Consider the following 24,171-nt stretch of genomic DNA (forward strand, 5'->3'; position numbering starts at 1 on the left):
CCTTCACAGCCTTCATCATATCAAATCAGGCTGATTGCACTGGCCCTGAGGGCAAGATACTCAGCTACAGAGAGACACCCAAGGTTCCTTTGGAATTCTACAGAGTAGATCGAGAGGGGAAGGACTAGAGAGAGATCAAAGGAGAGAAAGAGACTAAAGGAGGGTCAATGCAGTAGGTGGAAGAGGATGAGAATAAAGGCAGGGGGAGTTTGTGGAGATAATATTAGAAGATTAGAACACTCGAGAACACGAGACACACTGAGGAGTGAAGAGATTAAAGAGATTGAGCTCTTCAACAGACCTCTTCCTAATGAGAGTCCTATTTTTTCCGAAGCAGACCCAGCTCAGAAAAACCAGGTGCTGCTCCCATTACTGTGGCACCATCTAAGCTTATGAAACCAGAGCTCCAACCCACCACCGCTTGCTGTTTGGTGTGCATGGTTGGTGCGGGGAGGGGGGGGCGCGTGGTGAGGAAGAGGGCAGGTTGCTATTTGCTTATTCAACATATTTTTTGCCACAGGGACCTGAATTTAGTGCTAAGCAGACAGCAGGGTTTTGGAAGAGGCTGGTGGTCCCATCTGTTCCGAGAAATCCTGCTGACTTTAAGGTCTACATAGGTAGCAGCACAAAAACATTTTCAATGTAGCCAAGCCAAGGCCAAGTTAAATGAGCAGAGAACTTTCTCTGCTGGATTCAGTACAGATGAATAATCGTTAATGATAAAGCAAAGCCAATGAATTCAAAGGTAATTGCCGAATACCCTTCCCTCCACACCCACCACAGACCCCAGTAAAAAGATAGCCAAAGCCATGAGAATGGGCTCTCTTCTCACTCTCTAGGCTGGATATGAGTGTCAGGAAGAGCCCAGACTGGAGGCGCAGAACCTACTGAAGATTCCAGGAGCCTATCAGGCTCCCTTGCCAGAGAAGAAGGAAAAAAACAAACCACAGACCAAACAAACAAACAAACAAACTCCTCTGAAAACTTCAGTAGTTCAGGTAACCATATTATTGCTAGTAGCCACTATTTGGCTGGCTCAGTCAGGTCTGCTAGGGAGGCAGGACATTGTGAGTTGCCAACTCTGTCTTGGTCAAACCCAATGCTCTAAAGGGTAAGGGCAGACCAGGGCACTTGCTAGAAAGTCAGGGTAGCACTCACTCAGTAAAGTGTCAAATCCTCATGGTGACAGAGATGCCCTGATTTGATTGATTTTGTTCTCTCTCTTACACAAACTTCTGCTAAACAAATTGAATCCTTTTACTGAAATCTTCCTCACCACTACTGAGCATTTGTTTCTGACTTAACTTCATACTTTGCCAGCCTGCCTTTCCTACTTATATCATTTCTTGCATAACTAGCCTGAGGTTTAGCTACTCTGCTCATCTTTTTATTCCACTGGGGGTGAGGGGGAGGAATTATGTCTCAGGCCAATTTAAATTATGCTACTGGATCTTTTCCAAGATTGACTCCTACTTGCCCCTGAAGAAAACCTCCATGTCACTCTGTGTTGTCCTTCATACTGCCCATCAACTACCCTTGGAGCAGCTCCTCAGAAGATCTTTGGGAACTGCCATAGACTAAAAGTCCGCGTTCCCCCCATTCATATGTTAAATGCTAACGCCCAGTGTGATAGTATTTGGAGGTGGAGGCTTTGGGAGGTGATTAGGTCATGAGGGCAGAGCCTTAATGAATGGGATTAGTTCCCTTATAAAAGAGACCTCAGACAGCTCCCTTGCCCCCTTCTGCCATGTGAAGACACAGAGAGAAGATGGCCCTGTATGAAATCAGGAAGCATTTCCTTACCAGACACATTGATCTCGGACTGCCCAGCATCCAGAACTGTGAGATAAACATTCTGTTGTTTATAAGCTACCCAGTCTTTGGTGTCTCTATAGGAACCCAAACAGACTAACACATACTCTCCCCAAAGAGACAGGTTTAAAAAAAATATCTAATCAAGTATTGGACCTCTCTGACTCAGCATGAGTTCTCTAGGATACTTGACCTCTGAAAAACTGGCCCCTCTTCTCTAACATCTGCTCAATAGACCTCTTCTTGCATCCATTTGAATTTTCTCAGCTAATTAAGTCTGTAACTGGAATAGAAATAGCCAATATTGGTCAAATGCATCTATGTGCCAGGCACTGTGTTAAGTACTTTAAACATGTTGTTCTCAGATATGTAAGATCAACAAACCAGATGAGTGAAAGGGCACCAGAGACAGACGTGAAACAACTAAACAGAGTATTGGTGTGACAAGTGTTATAGCATAGAGTGATATAAGGATACAGATGAGGGGCATCAAATCCAGTTTCAAGGGAGCAGGGAGTTTTCAAGAAAAAGTAAAAAGTTAGGTAGGTGAGGAAGGGGAAAAAGGTATTTCTAACAAGGGAAGAATACATGAAAGGTTGCAAAAGTTTGAAGGAACATGGTATTTTCAGGGTGACTGGGCAAAAGCAGCTTGAGTGGTGATGGAAATGATGGCCAGGGTCCCCATAGACCATGCTAAGGAGTCTGGACTTTATCCTGAAGGCAATGGGGAACCATTGCTAAAAAATGAGAATGACATCAGATTTGCCCTTTTGAAAAGCCACTTAGGCCACAGAGCAAGGCAGCAGTGCGCAGTAACTTGAGGAACAGAGAGAGAGAGTCAGGAACTGTTGTCTGTTATCCAGATAACTGATACTAAGGGAAAGAAGACAGATTATAGAGTTCTCATTGTATGCCTTTGCTAGCAGTATTTATTCCTTCTGATGACTGACATCATTATGGTTTGGGATTGACATTATTATGGTTGTATTTGTTAGATGTCCGTTGTTTTATACATATATATACACATATATATATGTATGTATATGTATATATATATATCATGCCTCCTCAAATAAACTACAAGCTCCTTGAAGACTGTATTCTTGAATTCTATGAATTATGTACAGTTGTCCATTTAGCAGCTTGTATATAGTAAGTGTCCAGAATATGCTTATTGAGTGACTGTTATCTATTTTTGACATACTATTCAAAAACTTACGAGTGTTAAAAGGCCAGACCTGGCAAGCTAACCTACCTCAGAACTCAGGAATGAATGTACCCTCATTCCAGCCATTGACTTTACCCCGTATCAGCAACACCAGCATTGAACATCAGCTGTTTCTATCCATGCTCCATTGGTCAACAGATGTATCTACACTATAGAGACTTTCCTGGGACCCAAGTTCCCTGAGCAATAACCAATGCTACAAATAATACAATATGTGTATAGCACTTCACTATTTTACAAGGTAATTTTTCCATCCATTATTTCATTTAGTCCTTTTTCATTTATATTATTCATTTATCAACTCCCAGCCAGAGACAGAAATATTGTTATAAGGAAGCAAATGAGCAGCCAGATGAAGTGTTTGACCAAGGTTCCCACTTAGTCAGAGGGTAGAGACAGGACCAGGCACATGTGTGCTCGGTAAGTCATGTGGTGCAGGGAGAAGGGTCTGGGATGAGGGTTACAAGGAACTGCATTTGAAACCATGCCCTGTCATTTATAGACTAAACCTCCAGGCAAGTCATTTAACCTTTCTGAGTTTCAGGTCCCCCATGGGTAAAATAGAAGTGACACCACCTACCTCTCAGGGTAGCTGTGAAGATCAAATGAGATGACACATATAAAGCACTTAGCATGGCACCTAGAATGATCAGTACTTCTCAGCTCCTTTTTCTCTCAGCTAAACACTTTTCAACTAGTCCACCAGTTCCCAAAAATGTCTGGGGAGAACTTTACAATTCGGATTCCTAGGCCCTACTCCATGCCTACAGAATCACTGTCTCTGAGGAGAGGGCCCAAACGATTTTGATGCAGAGCACAGTGGGAAGCCACCTGAATCAGACCGTATCATGAGCCCAAACTGGTCTAGCTTTTAGATGAAAAGTAGAAGGGAATCAACATTTATTGGGACCTACCTAGCTCGATGCAGTGCTTGAAAGGTACGTCTGATGCAATTCTTCTCAATTCACCTGGATGGGGCTTGGTGAAGATGGTTTGAAAAAGTCATATGAAACAACACAGAGACCTATATTTTCACCCCTGTAACATTAATTTAGCCAGAGAATTGCTCCTAGGATGTGAAGGAGTTGTCCCTGGTTTTCTTTCTGGCTCCTGACTTTGAAACCCATTTCGTTTTACTTAAAAAAAGAAACTTCTGGGTCAGTCTAAACTATAAAAATAATAACAGTAATTATAATAGCAGTTATTGTTAACATTTATTGAGGACAGACCCTGTACTAAATGTTTTAGGTATATATCATTTCATTTTATCCTCACAAGAGCCCTGTGAAATGGTTGCTGCAGTATTAACACCTCCAATTAAAAAATGATTTCTGATTTTAAAACAGAGGCTTAGGAGATAGTATCATCCCAGAATAGACAGGGAAAGACACTCACTCACTAAAGGTGAGGGGAACAAAGAAAGCTGATGCTGAAGTTTATAGAAGGAAATTGTGTGGAGGAAATGGAAGCAAGGAAATTAAGCGTGAATCACGTTCTTTGACCTGAGGACCAGGCAGGACCGAGAAAGAAACAGAACAGAATGAATCTGCCTGACTTTACTGCCATCGCGTGGTAGTCTGATGTATAGACAACTGGTTCACAATTCTGCCTTCACTGTTTCAGTCAGTGAGCCCACTAGACCCTCTGCGGGACACTGGGTGGGGAAATAAGGCCAAGTAAAGCTGAGGACCTGCCCTTGAGGCCTTTTTAGAGCCTTGCCTCCCTCTGGAGTCACCAAGCTGGAAGTCACCTTAGGGATCCACTACTCCAGGGGTATGCACCCTCCTCTCATATGGGGAATTTCAGGAAAGACTGAAATGTTTATAAACACCATTATTTTTTCTATTCAAAATAAAAATAGTTTAGCATTCCATGTGATGTATAGAGTCTCATTACTTTAAGTTCTTCTCTATTTTTTTTTTTTTTTCGGTACGCGGGCCTCTCACTGCTGTGGCCTCTCCCGTTGCGGAGCACAGGCTCCGGACGCGCAGGCTCAGCGGCCATGGCTCACTGGCCCAGCTGCTTCGCGGCATGTGGGACCTTCCCGGACCGGGGCACGAACCCGTGTCACCCTGTATCGGTAGACGGACTCTTCAACCACTGCGCCACCAGGGAAGCCCTGAGTCCTTCTCTCTTTTTAACAGGAGATGGTCAGTGAGAAAACTAGCACTGAATTTTTAGCTACTGAAATGATAGGGAGGAGGAAGTTAATGGTAGATCAGCTTTCTCATTTTTTACCCCTTACACCTGTTGGGCCTTTTTTTCATCCAGCACGTTCATGTAAACTTTGTCATTTCATGGCCAAAACAATCTCTGAAGGTAGATAAAATCATCCTCACTTTAGTCATGGGGAAATAGGTCGAAAGAGCTGAAATCTGTATGTAGAATCTAAAAAAGCCAAACTCGTAAAAAACAGAGAATAAAATGGTGGTTATCAGGGGCTGCGGGGTGAGAGAATAAATGTTTAAGGATACAAACATTGCAACAAGTACTAGATAAGCCCTAGAGATCTAATGCACATTACAGTAAATATAGAAAACAATATTGTATGATAATCACCAAACTTGCTAAGAGACTAGAACATAATTATTCCAACCACTACAAAGAAATTATAATTACATAATGTAATATAGGTGCTAATGATCATATTACAATATATAAATGTATCAAACTAACATGTTGTACAGCTTATATTTATACAATGCTATATACCAAATGTATTTCAATTAAAACACACAAAAAATAAAGAACTGAAATGACTTGGCTATGGTCACACAGTAAGATGGCAACAGAGCCACCCCACAATTTGTTCATTCCACTCAATGCAACATTTAGAGAGTGCCAGAAGTGTGCCAGGCACCAGGGATCTGCAGTTGAATTAAGTTGCTCCCTCACCCACTGATTCCCTCCTCCAGCTTAGCCCAGCTTCTCCTCTGGGTGGAGACTTCTCTCTGTTTAGGCTAGGAAGGCAACTGAAAAACCTTAAGCAACACCTGAGCCGTAAGTTTTCCAGAAGGATTGGCTGCCCAGGGCATTCTAGCTGATGTTGCCCAACGAATGACTTGCTTCTGGCAAGCCCTTTGGCTAATCCCTAGCCCCACCGCATGGGTGAGTGATACTAAAAGGCTCCTATCCTCTAGGAGGGTTGCCTTAAGAAGACTGGTTTATTTCTTCACTATCCTTCTGGTTTTTAAGAACAAAATACATATGAAATTAGATCAAGGGCCTCACCACAAAGGTAGGTAGGTCACGACAGGGAGTTAGGTAGGTATCTGTGGCCTCTAGTTGTTCATCAGTCTAGTCCAATGCTCTCTATGTAAAAACGGGGGAACCAAGGCTCAGGGTGGGAAAGTGACATGCCCAAGCAAGCTTAGGAAAATTAAAACCCAGCTGTTCTGATACCCAGGCGAGGGCTGTTTCTACCACACTCTGCTGCCCCTCTGTGGACATGAGAATGTATTAAGCTGTTTTATTATGCTCTGGTGAGCACAAGAAAACGTCCATGAAGAAGGAAACTGACAGAGAGGAAAGGTAACAGGAAACGCCTGTAAACTGAACCCATAAAGGCCAAACCCCGAGTCACCATAAAAGGCTTTGAACTGGCAAGAATGAAAGGAAATGATGGGAGAAAAAAGGAAATGGGCCTCTGAGAGAGGAAACACAGGGCACATACACAAGGCCTTTAGGTAGCCTCTGTTGTGGGCCTTTGTCAAGTTGAGTGGGTCTCTCCCTCCCTCCCTCCCAGAAGTCAAGCCTGGGGCATCCTCTCCAAAGAGGCTCTTGAGAACTGGGCTGAGTACCTACTAACAACAGGTTACATTTAGTGCAACCTAGTGTGCTAAATATTTTTAGGTGTGTCTTACTTCACTTAATCTTCTCAATAACCTTAGGGAGAAAAATATTTTTATCCACCCCATTAACGGAAATGCAGAGAGGCTGAGTAGTGTGCCCGAAGAGGCACAAATAGTAAGTGGCTGGGCTCACATCTGAACCCAGGTTTTTCTACTATTAGCCTGTGTTGTTATTCATCATGCTATGTACAAGTGGTTCCTTGCTTTTTTCTGAAAGCTAAAGTACTGGGGACCTTTTCATTTCAACAATCGGTATCATTATAATGATGATAATACCAGACAACACATGTTGACTGGTTACTATATACCAAACCCTGGACTGGGGGTTTTGCATGTGTGATGTCATTTGATCCACACAACGACCCAGGAAGTAGCAATAAGCTCCAAATGCTGAAAAACTTGCCCAAGGTCACAGAACTAAGGGTGTAGCTATGATAAAGCCCACTCTTACCACTAGGCAATCCTCCCATGGGTTCTTCCCTGGCTCCCATTCTTGGTGAGGCCAATTAAAGGCTTGGTGAAGTAACTAGAATGTGGAGTTAAATGCATCCATTTAATGTTGAACCGAGATAGATTCATTTGTGTGGGATCAAGTCCATGAAATCTTCATTTGATGTCTAGAGTTCAATTAACAACCATCAACAAAACAACTTTCTCAGCTTAAATCTTTCATTTACTTAATCAAATTAAAGTGTGGGAAAGTTGGCACTTGGCTATTGCCGGGAGCCTTTGTCTGACTTTCCCCTTGTTACTGAATAGGTGATTCATTCAACAAACAGATATTGGATTGCCATTGAGCAACATCTCAGTGTGCGTGAGAGTCAGTGAGCTAGCCCCATGTCCCTAGTGGGGAATTGAGATAGTCACTGTGCTTATTGGGTCTCAGTAGCTATAAATGAGACCACTGATTGATCTACAAGGTCCCTCCCATTGTAGATTTCAGTTCAAGTTCATGATTATTGTTTATTTTTTCTCTTTAAAATATTTGTTAATTTCTTATTTTTATTGAGATATAATTGACATATGACATTATATTAATTTCAGGTGTACAATATGTATGATTCACTATATGCATATATTGTGAAATGATCATGACAATAAGTCTAGTTAATATCCATCACCACACATAGTTATACATTTTTTTCTTACGATGAGAACTTTTAAGATCTACTCTTTTAGTAACTTTCAAATATACAATAGAGTATTATTAACTATAGTCACCATGCTGTACATTACATCCCCAGTACTTATATATTTTATAACCAGAAGTTCGTGACTTTTGACTCCTTTTACCCATTTCACTTAATCCCCACTCTCTGCCTCTGGCAACCACCAACCTATTCTCTGTACCTGTGAGTTTGTTTTTTTCTTTTGTTGTTGGTTGTCTTTTTCAGACCATACAGTATTTGTCTTTGTCTGTCTGACTTATTTCACTTAGCATAATGCCCTCAAGGTCCATCCATGTTGTTGTAAATGGCAATATTTCCTTGTTTTCTGTGGATGAATAATGTTCCATTGTCTATATATCCACAGTTTCTTTATCCATTCATTCATCAATGGACATATAGGTTGTTTCCATGTCTTGGCTACTGAAAATAATTCTGCAGTGAATATAGGGGTGCATATATCTTTTCGAGTTAGTGCTTTTGTTTTCTTTGGATAAATACACAGAAGTGGAATTGCTAGATCATCTGGTAGTTCTATTTTTAATTTTTTGAGGAACCTCCATACTGTTTTCCATAGTGGCTGCACCAATTTACATTCCCACCAGCAATGTACAGGTGTCCTCTTTTCTTCACATCCTTGCCAACACTTCTTATTCCTTAAATATATATATATATATATATATATATATTTAAACATCTTTATTGGAGTATAATTGCTTTACAATGGTGTTTTAGTTTCTGCTTTATAACAAAACGAATCAGTTATACATAAACATATGTCCCCATATCTCTTCCCTCTTGCATCTCTCTCCCTCCCACCCTCCCTATCCCACCCCTCTAGGTGGTCACAAAGCACAGAGCTGAGCTCCCTGTGCTATGTGGCTGCTTCCCACTAGCTATCTATTTTACGTTTGGTAGTGTGTATATGTCCATGCCACTCTCTCACTTTGTCCCAGCTTACCCTTCCCCCTCCCTGTATCCTCAAGTCCATTCTCTAGTAGGTCTGTGTCTTTATTCCCGTATTGCCCCTAGGTTCTTCATGACCTTTTTTTTTTATATTCTATATATATGTGTTAGCATACAGTATTTGTTTTTCTCTTTCTGACTTACTTCACTCTGTATGACAGACTCTAGGTCCATCCACCTCACTACAGATAACTCAATTTCATTTCTTTTTATGGCTGAGTAATATTCCATTGTATATATGTGCCACATCTTCTTTATCCATTCATCTGTTGATGGACACTTAGGTTGCTTCCATGTCCTGGCTATTGTAAATAGACCTGCAGTGAACATTTTGGTACATGACTCTTTTTGAATTATGGTTTTCTCAGGGTATATGCCCAGTAGTGGGATTGCTGGGTCGTATGGTAGTTCTATTTTTAGTTTTTTAAGGAACATCCATATTGTTCTCCATAGTGGCTGTATCAATTTACATTCCCACCAACAGTGCAAGAAGGTTCCCTTTTCTCCACACCCTCTCCAACATTTATCGTTTGTAGTCTTTTTGATAATAGCCATTCTGACAGGTGTGAGGTGATATGTCACTATGGTTTTCATTTGCATTTCTTTGATACTTAGTGATGTTGAGCACCTTTTCATGTACCTGTTGGACATCTGTCATCTGTATGCCTTTTTTTGGAAAAAATGTCGGACATCTGTCATCTGTATGCCTTTTTTTGGAAAAAATGTCTATTTGGATCCTGTCACCATTTTTAAATCAGATTGTTTGATTTTTTGCTATGGATTTATATGACTTCTGTATATATTTTGGATATTAGCACCTTATCAGATATATGATTTGCATATATTTTCTTCCATTTGGTAGGTTGCCTTTTCATTTTGTTGATGGTTTCCTTTGTTATGCAAAAGCTGTTTAGTTTGATGTAGTTCCACTTGTTTATTTTTGCTTATGTTGCCTTTGTTTTTGGTGTAAAATCCAAAAAAATCATTGCCAAGATTCATGTCAGGGAGCTTACTGCCTATGTTTTCTGCTAGGAGTTTTATGGTTTCAGGTTTTATGTTAAAGTCTCTAACCCATTTTAATTTTTGTGTATGGTGTAAGATAGTGGTCCAGTTTCATTCTTTTGCATGGGGCCGTCAATTTTCCCCAATACCATTTATTGAAGAGACTATCATTTTCCCATTGTATATTCTTGTTTCCTTTGTCATAGATTAATTGACCATATTTGTGTGGGTTTATTTCTGAGCTCTGTATTCTCTTCCACTGATCTATGTGTCTGTTTTTAAGCCCAATACTATACTGTTTTGACTACTATAACTTTGTAATATGGTTTGAAATCAGGAAGTGTGATGTCTCTGGCTTTGTTCTTCATTCTCAAGATTACTTTGGTTATTTGGGGCCTTTTGTGGTTCCATACAAGTTAATTTCTTCTTTAAATGAAGAAAAAGAAGAAAGAGAGTCAATTACCTAAACTTAACTGATGAATCTTGTGGGTAAGAGCCAGGTAAGTGAATTTCTGGGGGGGGGGGGCAGGATGTAGAGCAGGCACTGGGGGAGGACTGGGATGGCAGGGAACCTGGAAGATGGACTGAGAGACAGGAGACGAGATCCTAGAAACAGGAGAGGCATTGGAAAGAAAGAGTTCAAACTTTTGGAGGGCAAGGGGTCTGAGATTCCTTTTGTAACTGTAAGTTTTTGTTTTGAGATCTGTATCTTCCCCACCCCCTTCAGATCATTTATCTGACACTCCCCCCAAAAAACACACACAGTCTCCTTATCTCAGGAAGAAAGACTGAGATAAGACACACATAAGGAGTAGATATCCCACAAGACCAGAGAGAGGCCCTAGGTAGACTGCATATGATCTTAGAACGTGGAACACAAAAACTTTTCTACACATCTTTATATCTTTCTTCTATGATCAAGTTTTGCTGGGCAATTTAGGTTCCTTTATTAGTGCAAGTCAAATCTAGAGGCACTTTAAAATTTCCCACACATATTCATTCCACTGAGGAACTTTTTGAGAATCCCATCACGTCCAGCCACTGCCTTATTTATTTGTACTCTGATTATACTAAAAGACTGACAGGGAACTCAGGCTGAGCGCAGGTGGTGAGGGTGGGGGAAGACAGGATGCAATACTGGGTACTTTCCATGATGTTTCAGACATTTGTTTCTGAAAACAATAGAGCTAAAGCATATCTTAAGGAAAAAAATTCTCAAATGACTCAAGATACACCCTCACCAATAGAGAGGAAAAAAGTCACTGTAGCACACATAAGACAGTGAATTAGGAGATAAGGCTCTACTCACAGTTCTGCCTTTAACTTGCTGTGTGACCTTACACAAATCGCTGTACCTCTCCATATTTCAGGGTTTCCTCATTATAAAATGGGCATACTACCATCTGCTATGCATGTACTTTCAAGGATCAGATTAGATCATATTCATGAGAACATGTTGCTAATGTGATCCATTGATAAGGTAGAGACCTTACCTTAGAATTATGTGCTCCTGAAAACACAATGGTTTTATAAGCTTGCTTGAAAACAGCTATGTGCCATTAGAAGTATTTAGCTTCTCTAAATTCTCAATGGGGCTCATTTGTGTGTCCGATGCTTATAGGTCTTTGGATATGAAGGAATGCTCTAATAGTTTTATAGATCTAAGAGAATTTTGAAAATCACAGTGAAGCTGAAATATGTGTATAGGAAATCAGTTGAAATCAACTGAAATCTCTGTTCACGGGTCCTGCTCATTACACCTTCACTTTGTCAAGGACCTTGCTATTCTGCATCAATCTCTCTCCACTACAGGATCATTACCATCATCATTCAACTATTTGGTCATCTTAGTAAAAGCCTCTCTTCATCCCACATTCTCCTTCAGTTACTACACAGTTTCTCTGCTCTCCTTCATAGCAAAACTTTTTGAAAGAATTGTCGGCACGTACTGCATTCATTTCCTCATCTCACAATACCTCTAATATCTATAAATCCAAAACTGCTCCTCTGGGTCCCTTCGTCTGACTGACTCCAATGGCCACTTCTCTATCCCCAACCAGCAACTTGCAGCAGCATTAAACACAATTGACCATGCCCCTTTCTTTTTTTGACATACTCTCTTTCTCTTGGCTTTTGTGACACCACACTCTTCATTTTCTTTACATCCCTCTGGCTACTCCTTCTGAGTCTCCTCAATAGGTTCTTTCTTCTCTACAGAGGAGCATAGTGGCTAAGAGCACAGACTCTCAAGCCCTGCTGTCCAAAATGGTAGCCACTGGTCACATTGTGACTATGACATTTAAATTAATAAAATAAAATAAATTACATTCATAAAATTAAATACATTAATATTTATTAAAATTTAGATTAATAAAATAAAATTAAAAATTCAGTCCCACAAACCTAACATTTCAACCACTCACCAACAACACGTGGCTTGTGGCTAACACATTGGACAGCAAGACACAGAATATTTCCATCACTGCAGAAACTTCTATTGGATGGTGTTACCTAGACCAGGTTTCTAGAATTTGAATCCCAGCTCTGCCACTCTACCAGCTGAGTGACCTTAGGCAAGTTACTTAATCTCACAGACAAATATCCCTGCCCTCGTGGAATTTATGCTATTCCTACAATGGAAAAATTAGGGTGTGTCTAAAACATAGGCTGGAGATCTATAAATGTTAACAGCTCTTCAAGAGATATTGGTTAGTGGAAAATGCAAAGTGCAGAACAGTATGGATAGCTAGATAGTTAGATAGATACATAATATGATTTTGGTTGGACAAAATAAAGATATGCATAGAAACACATATTTTTACATTTATGAAAAATTCTGGAGAGATACAAAAGGAATGTAATGGTCTCTTTGGGGAATGGTATTGGTGTCAGGAAAAAGACTTACTTTGCATGTTCAACCTTTGTGTACTGTTTTATTTTGTCACATACATAAATTACTTTTGATTAAAAATAATAATCTTAAATTTGTATGTATATGAATTGGCATTTTTCTGGTTGTCTATTATTGTATAACAAACCACTCCCAGAACATAGCAGCTTAAAACAACAATCATTTTATTATATTTCATAAATCTGTCAGTCACAATTTGGTCAGGGCTCAGCTAAGCAATACTTCTAGTGCAATTGGCATCAAAAAGGGTCATTCAGTGGTATTCATATGGCTAGTGTGGAGGGTCCAGGACTGCTTCACTCATATGTCTGGTGCCTTGGCTGGAAGTTTGGACTCAACTGGGCCTCTCTGTCTCCAATTATCTCCAGGACTTTCCATGTGGTCTCCAGCAGAGTAGTCAGATTTTTTTTTGTATGATGGCTCAGAGCTCCAAGAAACCAACATGGAAACTACAGGTTCTTTAGATGTTAGGCCTAGAATAAACTTGATGATACTTCTGCCATACTGTATTGATTAAAGCAGTTGTAGGTAGGCCAGCCCAGATTCGGAGGATAGAGGGTAGAGATTGACTTGGCCTCTATATGAGAAGAGTATCAAAGCATTTGTGGCTATCTCTAATGCAACACAGATATCAAGATTGCTGTCTTAATACAAGTCATATCTTTGATAATTCAGGCTAGGACTAAAAATCATAACTGTGGATGGTTTAGGATAACTTGACTGGGAAACTTAGGGAAAGAGGAGTTGAAGACATGAGGGTTACCCTTTCATACTGGAGGCTGCAGGATGCCATTCAAAGTATCAGAGTGAGAAATCTACTTACTCTAAGAATCAACTTCCCTGACTGGCAATGCCTGCTTCTATTGTCCTCCCTATCCCCTTCACCTCTCTCAAGCCACTCAGGGTACGAAGCTCAGGTAGGGTCCATGTCTTTCTTGGCTCTGTGTCTCTCCCTTCCCAAAATACAGAGCACACAGGAGGGTACAGAGCCTACAGCAGAATCAAAGTAATGCCATCATTTGACAGTCTACCCCCCAGCACATTCTACTCTGCTGTCTATTAAGGAAGCCCATCATCTATTTTAAGTCAAACCCTGTGTTAGATACTTCAATATACTTTTTCTTATTTCACCGTAACAACAGAACTGATATGGGTATTATTAGCATCCCCCATGTTACAGAGAAGGAAACTGAGACATAGATATCTTTACCCCATACAACTACAAAGATGGCAGAGCCTGGATACCAACCGAGATCTTTGACTCCAAACTCTATGATCTTTCAGTATACCATGCTGCCTCTCAAGGAAAAGGGAACAAAGACCTATACACCGGACACTCAGTACTTTTCTCCTATTTCATTCATATATCCTCTTAATATCTAAGGTGTGTGAGGATGCTTCCACACTGCCAGAATCTCCAGGGTATTAAAGAAAGGTCTAAGGAGAAAGGCTATACTTCTAGCATTGGCATTCCCAAATCTTGGTATTCACAAGCTTGGCATTCCCATCACATCATGAAAGATTTCTTTTTAATTCTACTACAAGTTTTACTGCTGCTCCTAGCACCTCTACACTGCAAGGGAACAACTGTTAATAGAGTTGTCATTGCCCTGTATGTTTGGGCAGCTGACTAGAAATGGGTCAGGAATGGCACAGGTTATCTCATTTTTTCAGTACTAACCAGAAAGGTGCTAATATACAGGCATGCAATTGGAGAATATGGGCAGCAAATGTGGGCTTCAGAGGAATAAGAGACACAGGGAGTTGGAAGGATGTGACAGTGATTCAAAAAAGGAACTAGGAGGGCTTCACTCAAGCAGGATTCTTCAATTCCTTCACCTCTACAGATTCACAGAACAACACAGTGTCCAGTGCACTAAGGAGAGGGGAGCTAGAGCCCTTAGGCAAATATACGATGTAGGAGAGAAGGGTAAATAAAGGAGAAGAATGCAGTGGAGAGGGAAACAGTAACCAAAGGAAAAAAAAAAAAACCTGAGTAAATGAAGGAAGAGAAAAGTAATGATCCTGTGGTAAACACAATTGAAGCCCATCAACTCGGGACAGAGGCAGCCAAACACAAAATTGCCCATTTGGGAACTAGGTCCTTGGAGGTGGTGATTGGTGCAGAAAACTGCCATACGACTACATGCAAATGACATCTCCAGTTTTTCACTCTGGCATTTTACATTAATAAAAGTAGCCACTCATTTTATTAGAAAAATATTATCCTCATACCAAAATCCAATCAACACATCACAAGAAAGAAATCTACAGACTAATATTCCTAATAAATATAGATGCAAAAATCTTCAACAAAATATGGCAAACCGAATCCAGCAACATATAAAATGGATTATACACCATGACCAGCTGTGATTTATCCCAAAAATTCAAGGTTGGTTTAACATATGAAAATCAATAAAATACATATGATCATCTCAGTAGGTGTAGAAAAAGCATTTGACAAAATCCAGCACCTTTTCATGATGAATACACTTACACTAGGAATAGATAGAAAGGAACTTTCTCAAACCTAATAAAAGCCATCTATGAAAATAGCCTAGCCAACTTCTTACTTAGTGGTGAAAAACTGAATGCTTTACCCCTAAGATCAGGGATAAGACAAGGGTGTTGAATAGAAAACTCTGACGAGTTCTATTCAACATTGTCCTAGAGGTTCTAGCCAGGGCTATTACACAAGGAAAAGATTGGAAAGGAAGACGTAAAACTATTTCTCTTCTCAGATCATGTGATCTTGTATATAATAAATCCTAAGTAATCTACTAAAAGTTCATTAGAATTAGTAAAGGAGTTCAGCAAGTTTGCAGGATATAAGGTCAATGCAGAAAAATTATTTGTATTTCTATACACTAACAATGAGTGATCCAAAAATAAAATTAAGAAAGCAATTCCATTTACAGTATAATCAAAACAATACTTAGGGATATATGTCACCCAACAAATTGCAAGGCTTATATAATGAAAACTACAAAATATCATCAAACGAGGTTAAAGATAACTTAACTCACTGGAACATCATCTTGTGTTCAATGAGCTGGAAAACTTAATATTGCTAAAGAGGCAATACACTCCAAACTGATCCAACCTCTATCAAAATCCCAACTGATTTTTTGCAGAAATTGACAAGCTGAACCTAAAATCCACATGCAAATGCAAGGGACCCAGAGTAGCCAAAACAGTCTTCATGACTTTAGATTTGACAATACTGTATTCCTAGATCTGATACCAACAGCACAAGCAACAAGAGAAAAAATAGATAAAAGTGGATTTCATCAAAATTAAATAATTTTGTATTTCAAAAGATGTCATCAAGAAAGTGAAAATACAACCCACAGAATGAGAAAAAGTACTTGCAAATCATATAACTGAAAGGGGTCTAGTGTCCAGAATACATTAAGAACTCTTACAACTCAACAAAAAAGGGCAAATAGCCCAGTTAAAAATCAGCAAAAGATTTGAATAGATATTTCTTCAAAGAATATATAGAAATGGCCAATAAGTAAATGAAAAGATGCTCAACAAAATCAATCATCAGGGAAACACAAATTAAAATCACAATGAGATATCATTTCACACACATAGGGATGGCTATAATTTAATAAATGTAAAATAAGTATTGGTGAAGATTTTGGAAAATGGGAACCCTTATACATTGCTGATGGAAATGTAAAATGATGCAGTTTCCAAAGTGATGTTTTCACTTTGGAAAACAGCCTGAAGGGTCCTCAGAAGTCTTAAATCTAGTGTCCCCATTTGTCCCAGCAATTCCACACCTACCTAGATACATACCCAAGAGAAATAAAAATATATTTTCATACAAAAATGTATACACAAATTTTTATAGCAGTATTATTCATAATATCCCCAAAGTAGAAAAACCCAAGTATCCATCAACTGATGAGTGGATAAAATATGTTATATCTATACAATGGAGAATTATTCAGCCATGAAAGGCAGAAGTACTGATACGTGCTACAACATGGATGAACTTTGAAAACATCATGCTAAGTAAAAGGAGGCAGACACAAAAAGCCACATGTTATAATATGATTGCATTTATCTGAAATGTCCAGAACAGGCAAATCTAAATTGATGGTGGTTTCTGGGGTCTGGGTACAGGGAGGAATGAGGAGTGGCTGCTAATGGGTAAGGGGTTTCATTTTGGGGTGATGAAAATATTCTGCAATTGGATAGTGGTGATGATTGCACAACCTTGTGAATATACTAAAACCCACTAATTGTACACTTTAAAAGGGCAAATTTTATGGCATGTGAATTATATATCAATAAAGCTGTTATTTTAGAAAAGTAGAATTATAGGACTAACAACCCAGTACCTGCCAAGTATTTATTCATTCCTTCACCTATGGCAGAATTATATTTACCAGTCAGCCCTGCCCTGAGCCAGGAACACTGAACATGCCGGGGTCTACATTTGTCATGTCTTCTATATAGCCCTTCCGTTCTGTTATGTTTGTAGAGTAAACAGCTCCTTCCTCCAAAAATGAGTCAGGTGAGACTCAAAAAACAATCTAAGGCCACAGAGAAAAAAGGGAAGTATTGGAGCATAAGCTATAGGGAATGGGTGGCCTCATTGTTCCAAAATCCTGTCCTTCAACTGAGGATACTCAAGGAGACCTGGACATTTCTCCTCCTATTCTCTTCCATCATGGTAGGTTGGACAAATATTTTGAAATCTTCCAGGGAGAGTCCAGTCTATTCCCAATTCACAATAATGAACTTAAGCCATTCTCAGTGAAGTTGGTAACCACAGAAGAGCCCAGAGCTACTTCTGTCACCCATTTTAATATTTAACACCTCGTCATTAACATGCCAGTAACAATGTAAAAATGCCAGTAACAGTTCCCAGTGTTTAACCTAGGTTCCTAATGCATGATGTAAAGCAAATTACCTCTTGTTATAACCTCAGTGGGGAGCGAGAAGAGATACTATTGATTTGTATTTGGAAAATAGTGCCTAGAAGGATATACAACAGGGACTAGTATTTATTCAGAGGATGACGGATTAGCAGTCTCCAAGCATTAGGAATCCCTCTGTAGATAGGGTTGTCCCAAATCGGTCGCAGGACTCTGGGTAAAATTACATAAAGAGTGTGGAGAGATATGGTTAAAGAAGTAGAATTTATGTTCAACCCTTGTAAATTAGCAAGGCCACATAAGTCTGACCAATCCACCACTTCCCACAAGCTAACATAGTGAGAGACTCAGGCAAGCACCACGAGCAAGCACAGGCACCTCCAAGAGCGCTTTGAAAAACAGATTCCCGCTGAGCCATCACCACCATCCTGCACAGGGCACCTTACCTAACTGAAATTGATTGGAGACATTCCCACATGTTTGCATTATCTCTGGGCTATTCCATCCCAAGGGGTATAATGCACAGCCTGAGCTTATCAGCAGTCCTGGAAAAAAAAATAAAAGCATACACACAGGTAGAAAAAATATAACAGGTCTTCTATCATCCCAACATTCCCTCTGAATTAGCTCAGCTCAAATTCTCCCTCCTCCACTCAGAGCTTACCTTTCCCCTTTTACCCTAAATGTCTATGACACTACCAACTCAACAGGATTTCTTTGCTGTGCCATAGGTGGTGAGTTGCAGTAGATAGTAGAGGGGACAACTCACAAAGAAAGGACAGTATTGGGGATTGAGACAGGCCAGTATGCTTTTCATAGCCAAAATGTTTTTGCCAATGACTTACAAAGCTGAATTGGCCTCTCCAACCAGACTCCTCTTCTATCTTGGTCTGATTTACAAAGAATAAAAAGGTAGGGGCTGCTACTCTTTCCTACAATTCATCCTTTTCTAAGAGTCAAGTCAGTCCTTACTAGTCAAAGGTAGGTCATGACTTCTGTAGCTTGAATTCAGCTGCCAGACTGGGATCTACAGAAAGCATCCACGTTATCTAGGCTTCTCCCGGTGAGCAGGGCACCAGACTCCCTCTTCCAGAAACACTTCCTTCTTCTGAGAAACCATCCCAGCTTCATGCTAAGCATTCCTACTTTCTTTGGCTTCCAAAACCTTCCACTGTGCCCCTTGCCTTCACCTCCATTTTGTTTAGGTCATTTGGTTACTACAGGGAAAATCTATGTGATCTTAGTGATAACCTTACTCTTCTGACCAGAGATACAAATCTGGGCCTGCTTGCTGACACTGTCTTTTAAGGACAACTGCCTCATCCACAGCTCTTGTTTACTGCCTAGGTTTACATTTTATAACCTATGATCACCTCTCCGTTGCCTTTGGCGACCATGGATTGAACTAAGCATTGGCATCTGACACAAAAGCAACCAAATTCATTGGCTGGCCAGTAATGGATGACATCATATCATGCTCTGAAGAGAAGAGCTGGGCCAGATTTTTGTTTCTGGAAATTTTAATCAAGAAACACAGATGCTGGACTTCCCTGGTGGCACAGTGGTTAAGACTCCACACTCCCAATGCAGGGGGCTCAGTTTCGATCCCTGATCAGGGAACTATATCCCACATGCGTGCCGCAACTGAGAATCAGCACGCCACAACTAAGGAGTCAGCCTGCCGCAACTAAGACCCAGTGCAACCAAATAAATAATAAATATTTTCTAAAAAGAAAAGAAACATAGAGAAGCTGAGCTAGTTAGCAGATGGAGCAGAAGTTAGGAAAAAACACCAGGAGGTAAAATCAAGTGTGTGTCAAGCTAAAGCCAAGTTCAGTCCAAACTTATGAATAGACATCAATTCTGGGTAAGCTGAGGAAACCGATTGGTAAAATAAGAGAATAGAGAGGCAGGAAGCAGATACATCATGAGGGGAAAACTCCATACTGCTCCTGAAAGAGCTAGAGAATCTAGTCCTTCCCAATGGCTTTCCAATTCCATTTTTCTTATGTTATAATAAGTCCCCTTTTCATTGGAGAACTCAAGCAAGTCTCTGCTGCTTACAGCCAAGAGAGCCTAACTACAAGAACGCTATACTTGAGTACTACACCATAGTTCATAGGAAGGTCACCCGCCCTGAGTGTGGATGCAGAACCTAACACAACACAGAGCCTCCACAAAGCAGGTATCTGATTAATGATGACTGGGTGGCATAGTTAGAGGTTACAGAAAGGTTTCAGACCGTGAAAAGCAAGCTGCCCCAGGGACTGCCAGCCTCACCTTCGTTTCTCTTTCCTCACCAAGGAAGACTCCATATACACCCTCAGAAGCTAATAAGCCCACTTTGCCTTCAGCTGCAGCCTTTTGGAAGATCTCAAAGTACTCGCTAAGCTTGTCAGCAACATGGCAACCAGCTGTTCTCAATACTCAGTGAGGCCAGAGAAAAAGACAAGGACCTAAAGAAAAATCAAGAAAAGTTTAAATAGGAAAACAGAGAGAACTTTCTGATGGTGAGAGAGGGTTTAGAAACCAAAAGAATGACTAATTAAGGTTAGAAATTCCCTTCAGTGGAATGCTTAAAATTAGAAGACACTCTTATCTGTCTGATAGTCTTAAAGGAAATGAAACTGGTCACTCAAAAGACTTTTCTAGGCTCTGGAATTTATCCAGTGGCAATGGAACAACACTCCTATTTTTTCTCACCACAGATAAACTGAAATCATAGGATATGAGGAGGTATGAGCCAGAGTATGTAAGCCCAGAGTATGTACAATGGGTTAAGGACAAAATTGGAAACAAAACCTCAGCCTTTTCCTGCTTTCAGTGTGTACCCTTTGAGAGAAGAGTTAATAAAAGGTGAGCTTTCCCACACAGACTAGGAAGAAAAGAACACAAGTTCGTAAAAGAACAGCAGTTCTGTATTCTAACCTCCACATTCAGATCCCTGGGACTGGCATGAGCTCTGACTTCTCAAGCAGGAGCTTGTGCTGGCTAAGTGCCTTTCCTGACACGGCAGGAGGAACCTTTCACCTTTTTCAGCCCCCCTAAAGACAGGGCTTGACTTAAAAGTTGCCTGCTTGGAGTTGTTACCTTGCAATTTTTCACAGGCACCAGGCCAGAGACCAGGAATCTCTGCCCAGGTATGTGTTTTGCCCCAGCGCATGTGGCTCCGTGCTCTGCCCAACCTGCCCTACCACACCTCCCATCCCCTATCCTCCCTCCTGCCTTTTAGACAGGTGAGCACAGTAGGTTGTAAACATACTTCATGGAGACATTGGACCTGTAACTGACAGAAGATTCATTACATTTGATCATAGATGGAGAAAGATGTCCTAGAAGATGTGTTATTTTAAAATGAAGTCACAGGATAATTTATTCTCAATTATATTTGTCCCCAACAGTTCTAATGAATTTGGGATATGAAGATGGGCTTCAAATAGCAACATAGAAGTCATTTTCCGTTGACAGGCTCTGCCACCTTCTGGAAGACTGGGGGCTTATTTAAAATGTAGACTCTTGAACTTCACCCACAGATATTTGATTCAGTAATTGTAGCCCAGGAATATGCCTTTCAAAAGCACCCTAGTGATGCTGATGCTTCAGGTTCTGGTACCAACACTTATGAAAAACACCACTAAAAATATTAAAAGCAGGAGCTCTGGTGGCAGAGAAAATTGGTTGAAATCCCAGCCCTGCCATGTATGAGCTGTAGCCCTGGCTTCTACTTTTCTACATGCCATTCCTAACTACAGGTTTTACTGCCCCTCCAGACACATACGCCCCATGGAGAAGTCTGTCCCAACTGCACCTGCCTCTAGAAAGGGAAAGCCCTTTAGAGTGTGTTACCACCCTTACTCCACCACTGAACATGTGCAGGTGACCAGTGGGCTGCCATCTTCCTTCCCTTCCTCAACTGCTCCTTCCACAAGAATCCCCTATCACAAAACGTACCAAGCGTCCTCCTGAAACACGGTTGCTATAGTTTTCATTCATTGCTCTGACCAAACAGAGGCCTAGAGTTGGACACTTTGCTCGGGTTCAGCCCTTGTGGCAACCTCAACGCCAGTACAAACCTTTGGGCGCACAATCTCGGACAGACCACAGAACCCTCTCTGCTGCTACACTCCAGCTGCCCTCAATCTTCCCCTGCTGCCAGAATGACTACTTCCCCATATCGCAACAGCTGTATAACCATCTCCCACATTCTCAATTAGGTAGATGCCTAGTTTTTGTCTCCGGGCAGGGAAAGTCTCCTCAGCTGGGTGTTATCAACCTCCTTTGTCCACCACAACCTCCCATTCACAAGTGCAACTGTTGGGTGGGCAGCCATCTTGTTACACTTCACATCCCACTCCCAAATATCTGTCCAAGTATGGCTGTTTGGTAGTTTGAATTTACTACCCTGAGCAGAAGTCTAGTATGGGTTAATTTGTTATTAATTTGTTCAATTTATTGCTCTTATAGCAACTTCAACTCAAACATAGTGGAAAATTTATGTCTGCCGTCCAGCTATAGCTCAGCTTTCCCTTCCCAGGGAACACTCCCACTCAACTCTGCTATTCATTTCACTGCATATTCTCTCTCAGAGTTATAAAACAGTTCACCTCTGCTAGAGATTTCTGAAGTACATCAGGAGAGGCTTCACAGAGAGGCTGCATTTGACCTGGCCTTTGAGAGAGAGAGATTTACAGGCAGAGATGGAAGAAAACAGAATTTCAGAAAAAAGCAACACTATGAACAAAACTGAGCAGAGGTTTTCAAATGTTAGTGTGTACTGGAATCATGTTGGGAAATGATAAATAACAAATCCAAGACAGTAGTTAACTTTGCTGTGGGAACAAGAGAATACTATCCGGGTATGAAGGAGATTTCAACAACATTGGTAATATTCTATTTCTTAAGCTGTATAGTGCACATATCTGAAATATTTCATACTATGCTTTCAAAAATAAATCAGCATGAGAGGCCGTGTAACATGCAGAGTGCCAGGCATCAGTTCTGATTGGGTAGGCTTAGAAAGGCACTAAGGTATCTGTATTTAACAAGCACCCCAGGAAATTTCTTATACAAGGGCTTCATGGACCACTCTGAAAAACATTGTGATAGAATTTCTTCTCCAAACGGAAAAAGAAAAATCAATGACATCAGTGCATAAAGCCCAGGGCTGAGAGTCAGAAACCCTGGACCACAGTCTCTGTTCTGCTTCAAATTTGCTACATGAGTTTTTGTTAGTAGGTTAACTTCTTTAAATACCATTTCCAAAACAGAAAGCCACTTTTATAATCCTTGTTCAGCATGGTAAGGCTAAGTTAAATTATGCCTGATGAAACTTTGGAAGACTTTCCAGGAAATGCTTGGTTTCCAGAGAAGATAATGGTTTTTAGAAAACAGCACTCTTTCCTTGAATCAAGTTCTCAGTGATCCATCTCCAGTGGCAACTTTCATTCAGCTTGAAGCATGTAGCATTAGGACCTTCCATGGAGAAAATCATTAGTGCCTGTCTGGGTGTGTTGAATTCCATCTGCTTAACCAAAAAAAAAAAAAAAAAAAAGTCCAGAGTGGTAGTTCTCACTTGGGTTGGGGAAAGGGAACACATCAGAGTCACTGGAGAGATCTTCCAAAACATGCAGCCTTCCACCTGTTGCTGTGTGTATCAGTATGGGAAAGAGGACTGGAGAGTTGGGTCCACATTTTTTAAGCACTCCATTTGATTCTGATACATTCCCTGATCTAGAAAGATTCTTGGCCTCCCTCAAGGAACCTGATCCAAGATCTTACACTTTTTCTTGCCAAGAGTTCCTTATATTTACTTCTCACTTATTTCTTCTTTGGTTAGCTCTCACTGAAGGTAGAGGATAATTCACAAGCATCTTGCATATGTATACACAGGGGAATGTAAATAATGACCTTGTTCTCAGGGACTGGGGGCCAGCTGGTTAGAAACCTCAGCATCCCCAGGGTTGAAATAATCTCCTGGCCAGATGTTTCCTTCACCGGTTAGAGGAGGGCATGAAGGTCCCAGTGGAAGGCTCTCTGGACCTACACTTGTCCAGCTGGATCAGCTGCAGGTGGAGCAAATGGGACCCAAGGGTCCCATCAGGTCACCTTGCTGAGTATGACTCAGGCCAGCAGCTCTTTATTTCTTCCTGTCTCTCCCACTTCCCACCACTCATCTCTGTGGGCAGCCGCCAAACGGGGGAACAAAAGTCAGGCAGGGGGAGGAAGTAGTTCTTAATGGATCCTCCATCTCTTCAGTGGTTTGGGGTCTGGCAGAGATAAACCAGACCTGAAAAAAAATGGCTCTTCCCCCTGATGTATTTTGGTTAATGCGCTAGCT

At 40.7% G+C, this 24,171-nt stretch overlaps 1 protein-coding gene across 1 annotated transcript in view; it reads right to left on the minus strand.

Annotated features, from left to right (window-relative positions):
• Positions 1 to 24,171, minus strand: part of LHFPL1 (LHFPL tetraspan subfamily member 1) — a gene marked incomplete at its 3' end in the record, with an annotated part of 43,228 nt that overhangs the window by 13,205 nt on the left and 5,852 nt on the right. Inside the window, exon 2 of the mRNA XM_079911759.1 lies at positions 18,281 to 18,379. Coding sequence (XP_079767885.1) covers positions 18,281 to 18,379 — 99 coding nt within the window. The remainder of the gene's footprint in view (positions 1 to 18,280; positions 18,380 to 24,171) is intronic.

This window comes from Stenella coeruleoalba (genome assembly GCF_951394435.1).
Source record: "Stenella coeruleoalba genome assembly, chromosome: X".
NCBI lineage: Eukaryota > Metazoa > Chordata > Mammalia > Artiodactyla > Delphinidae > Stenella > Stenella coeruleoalba.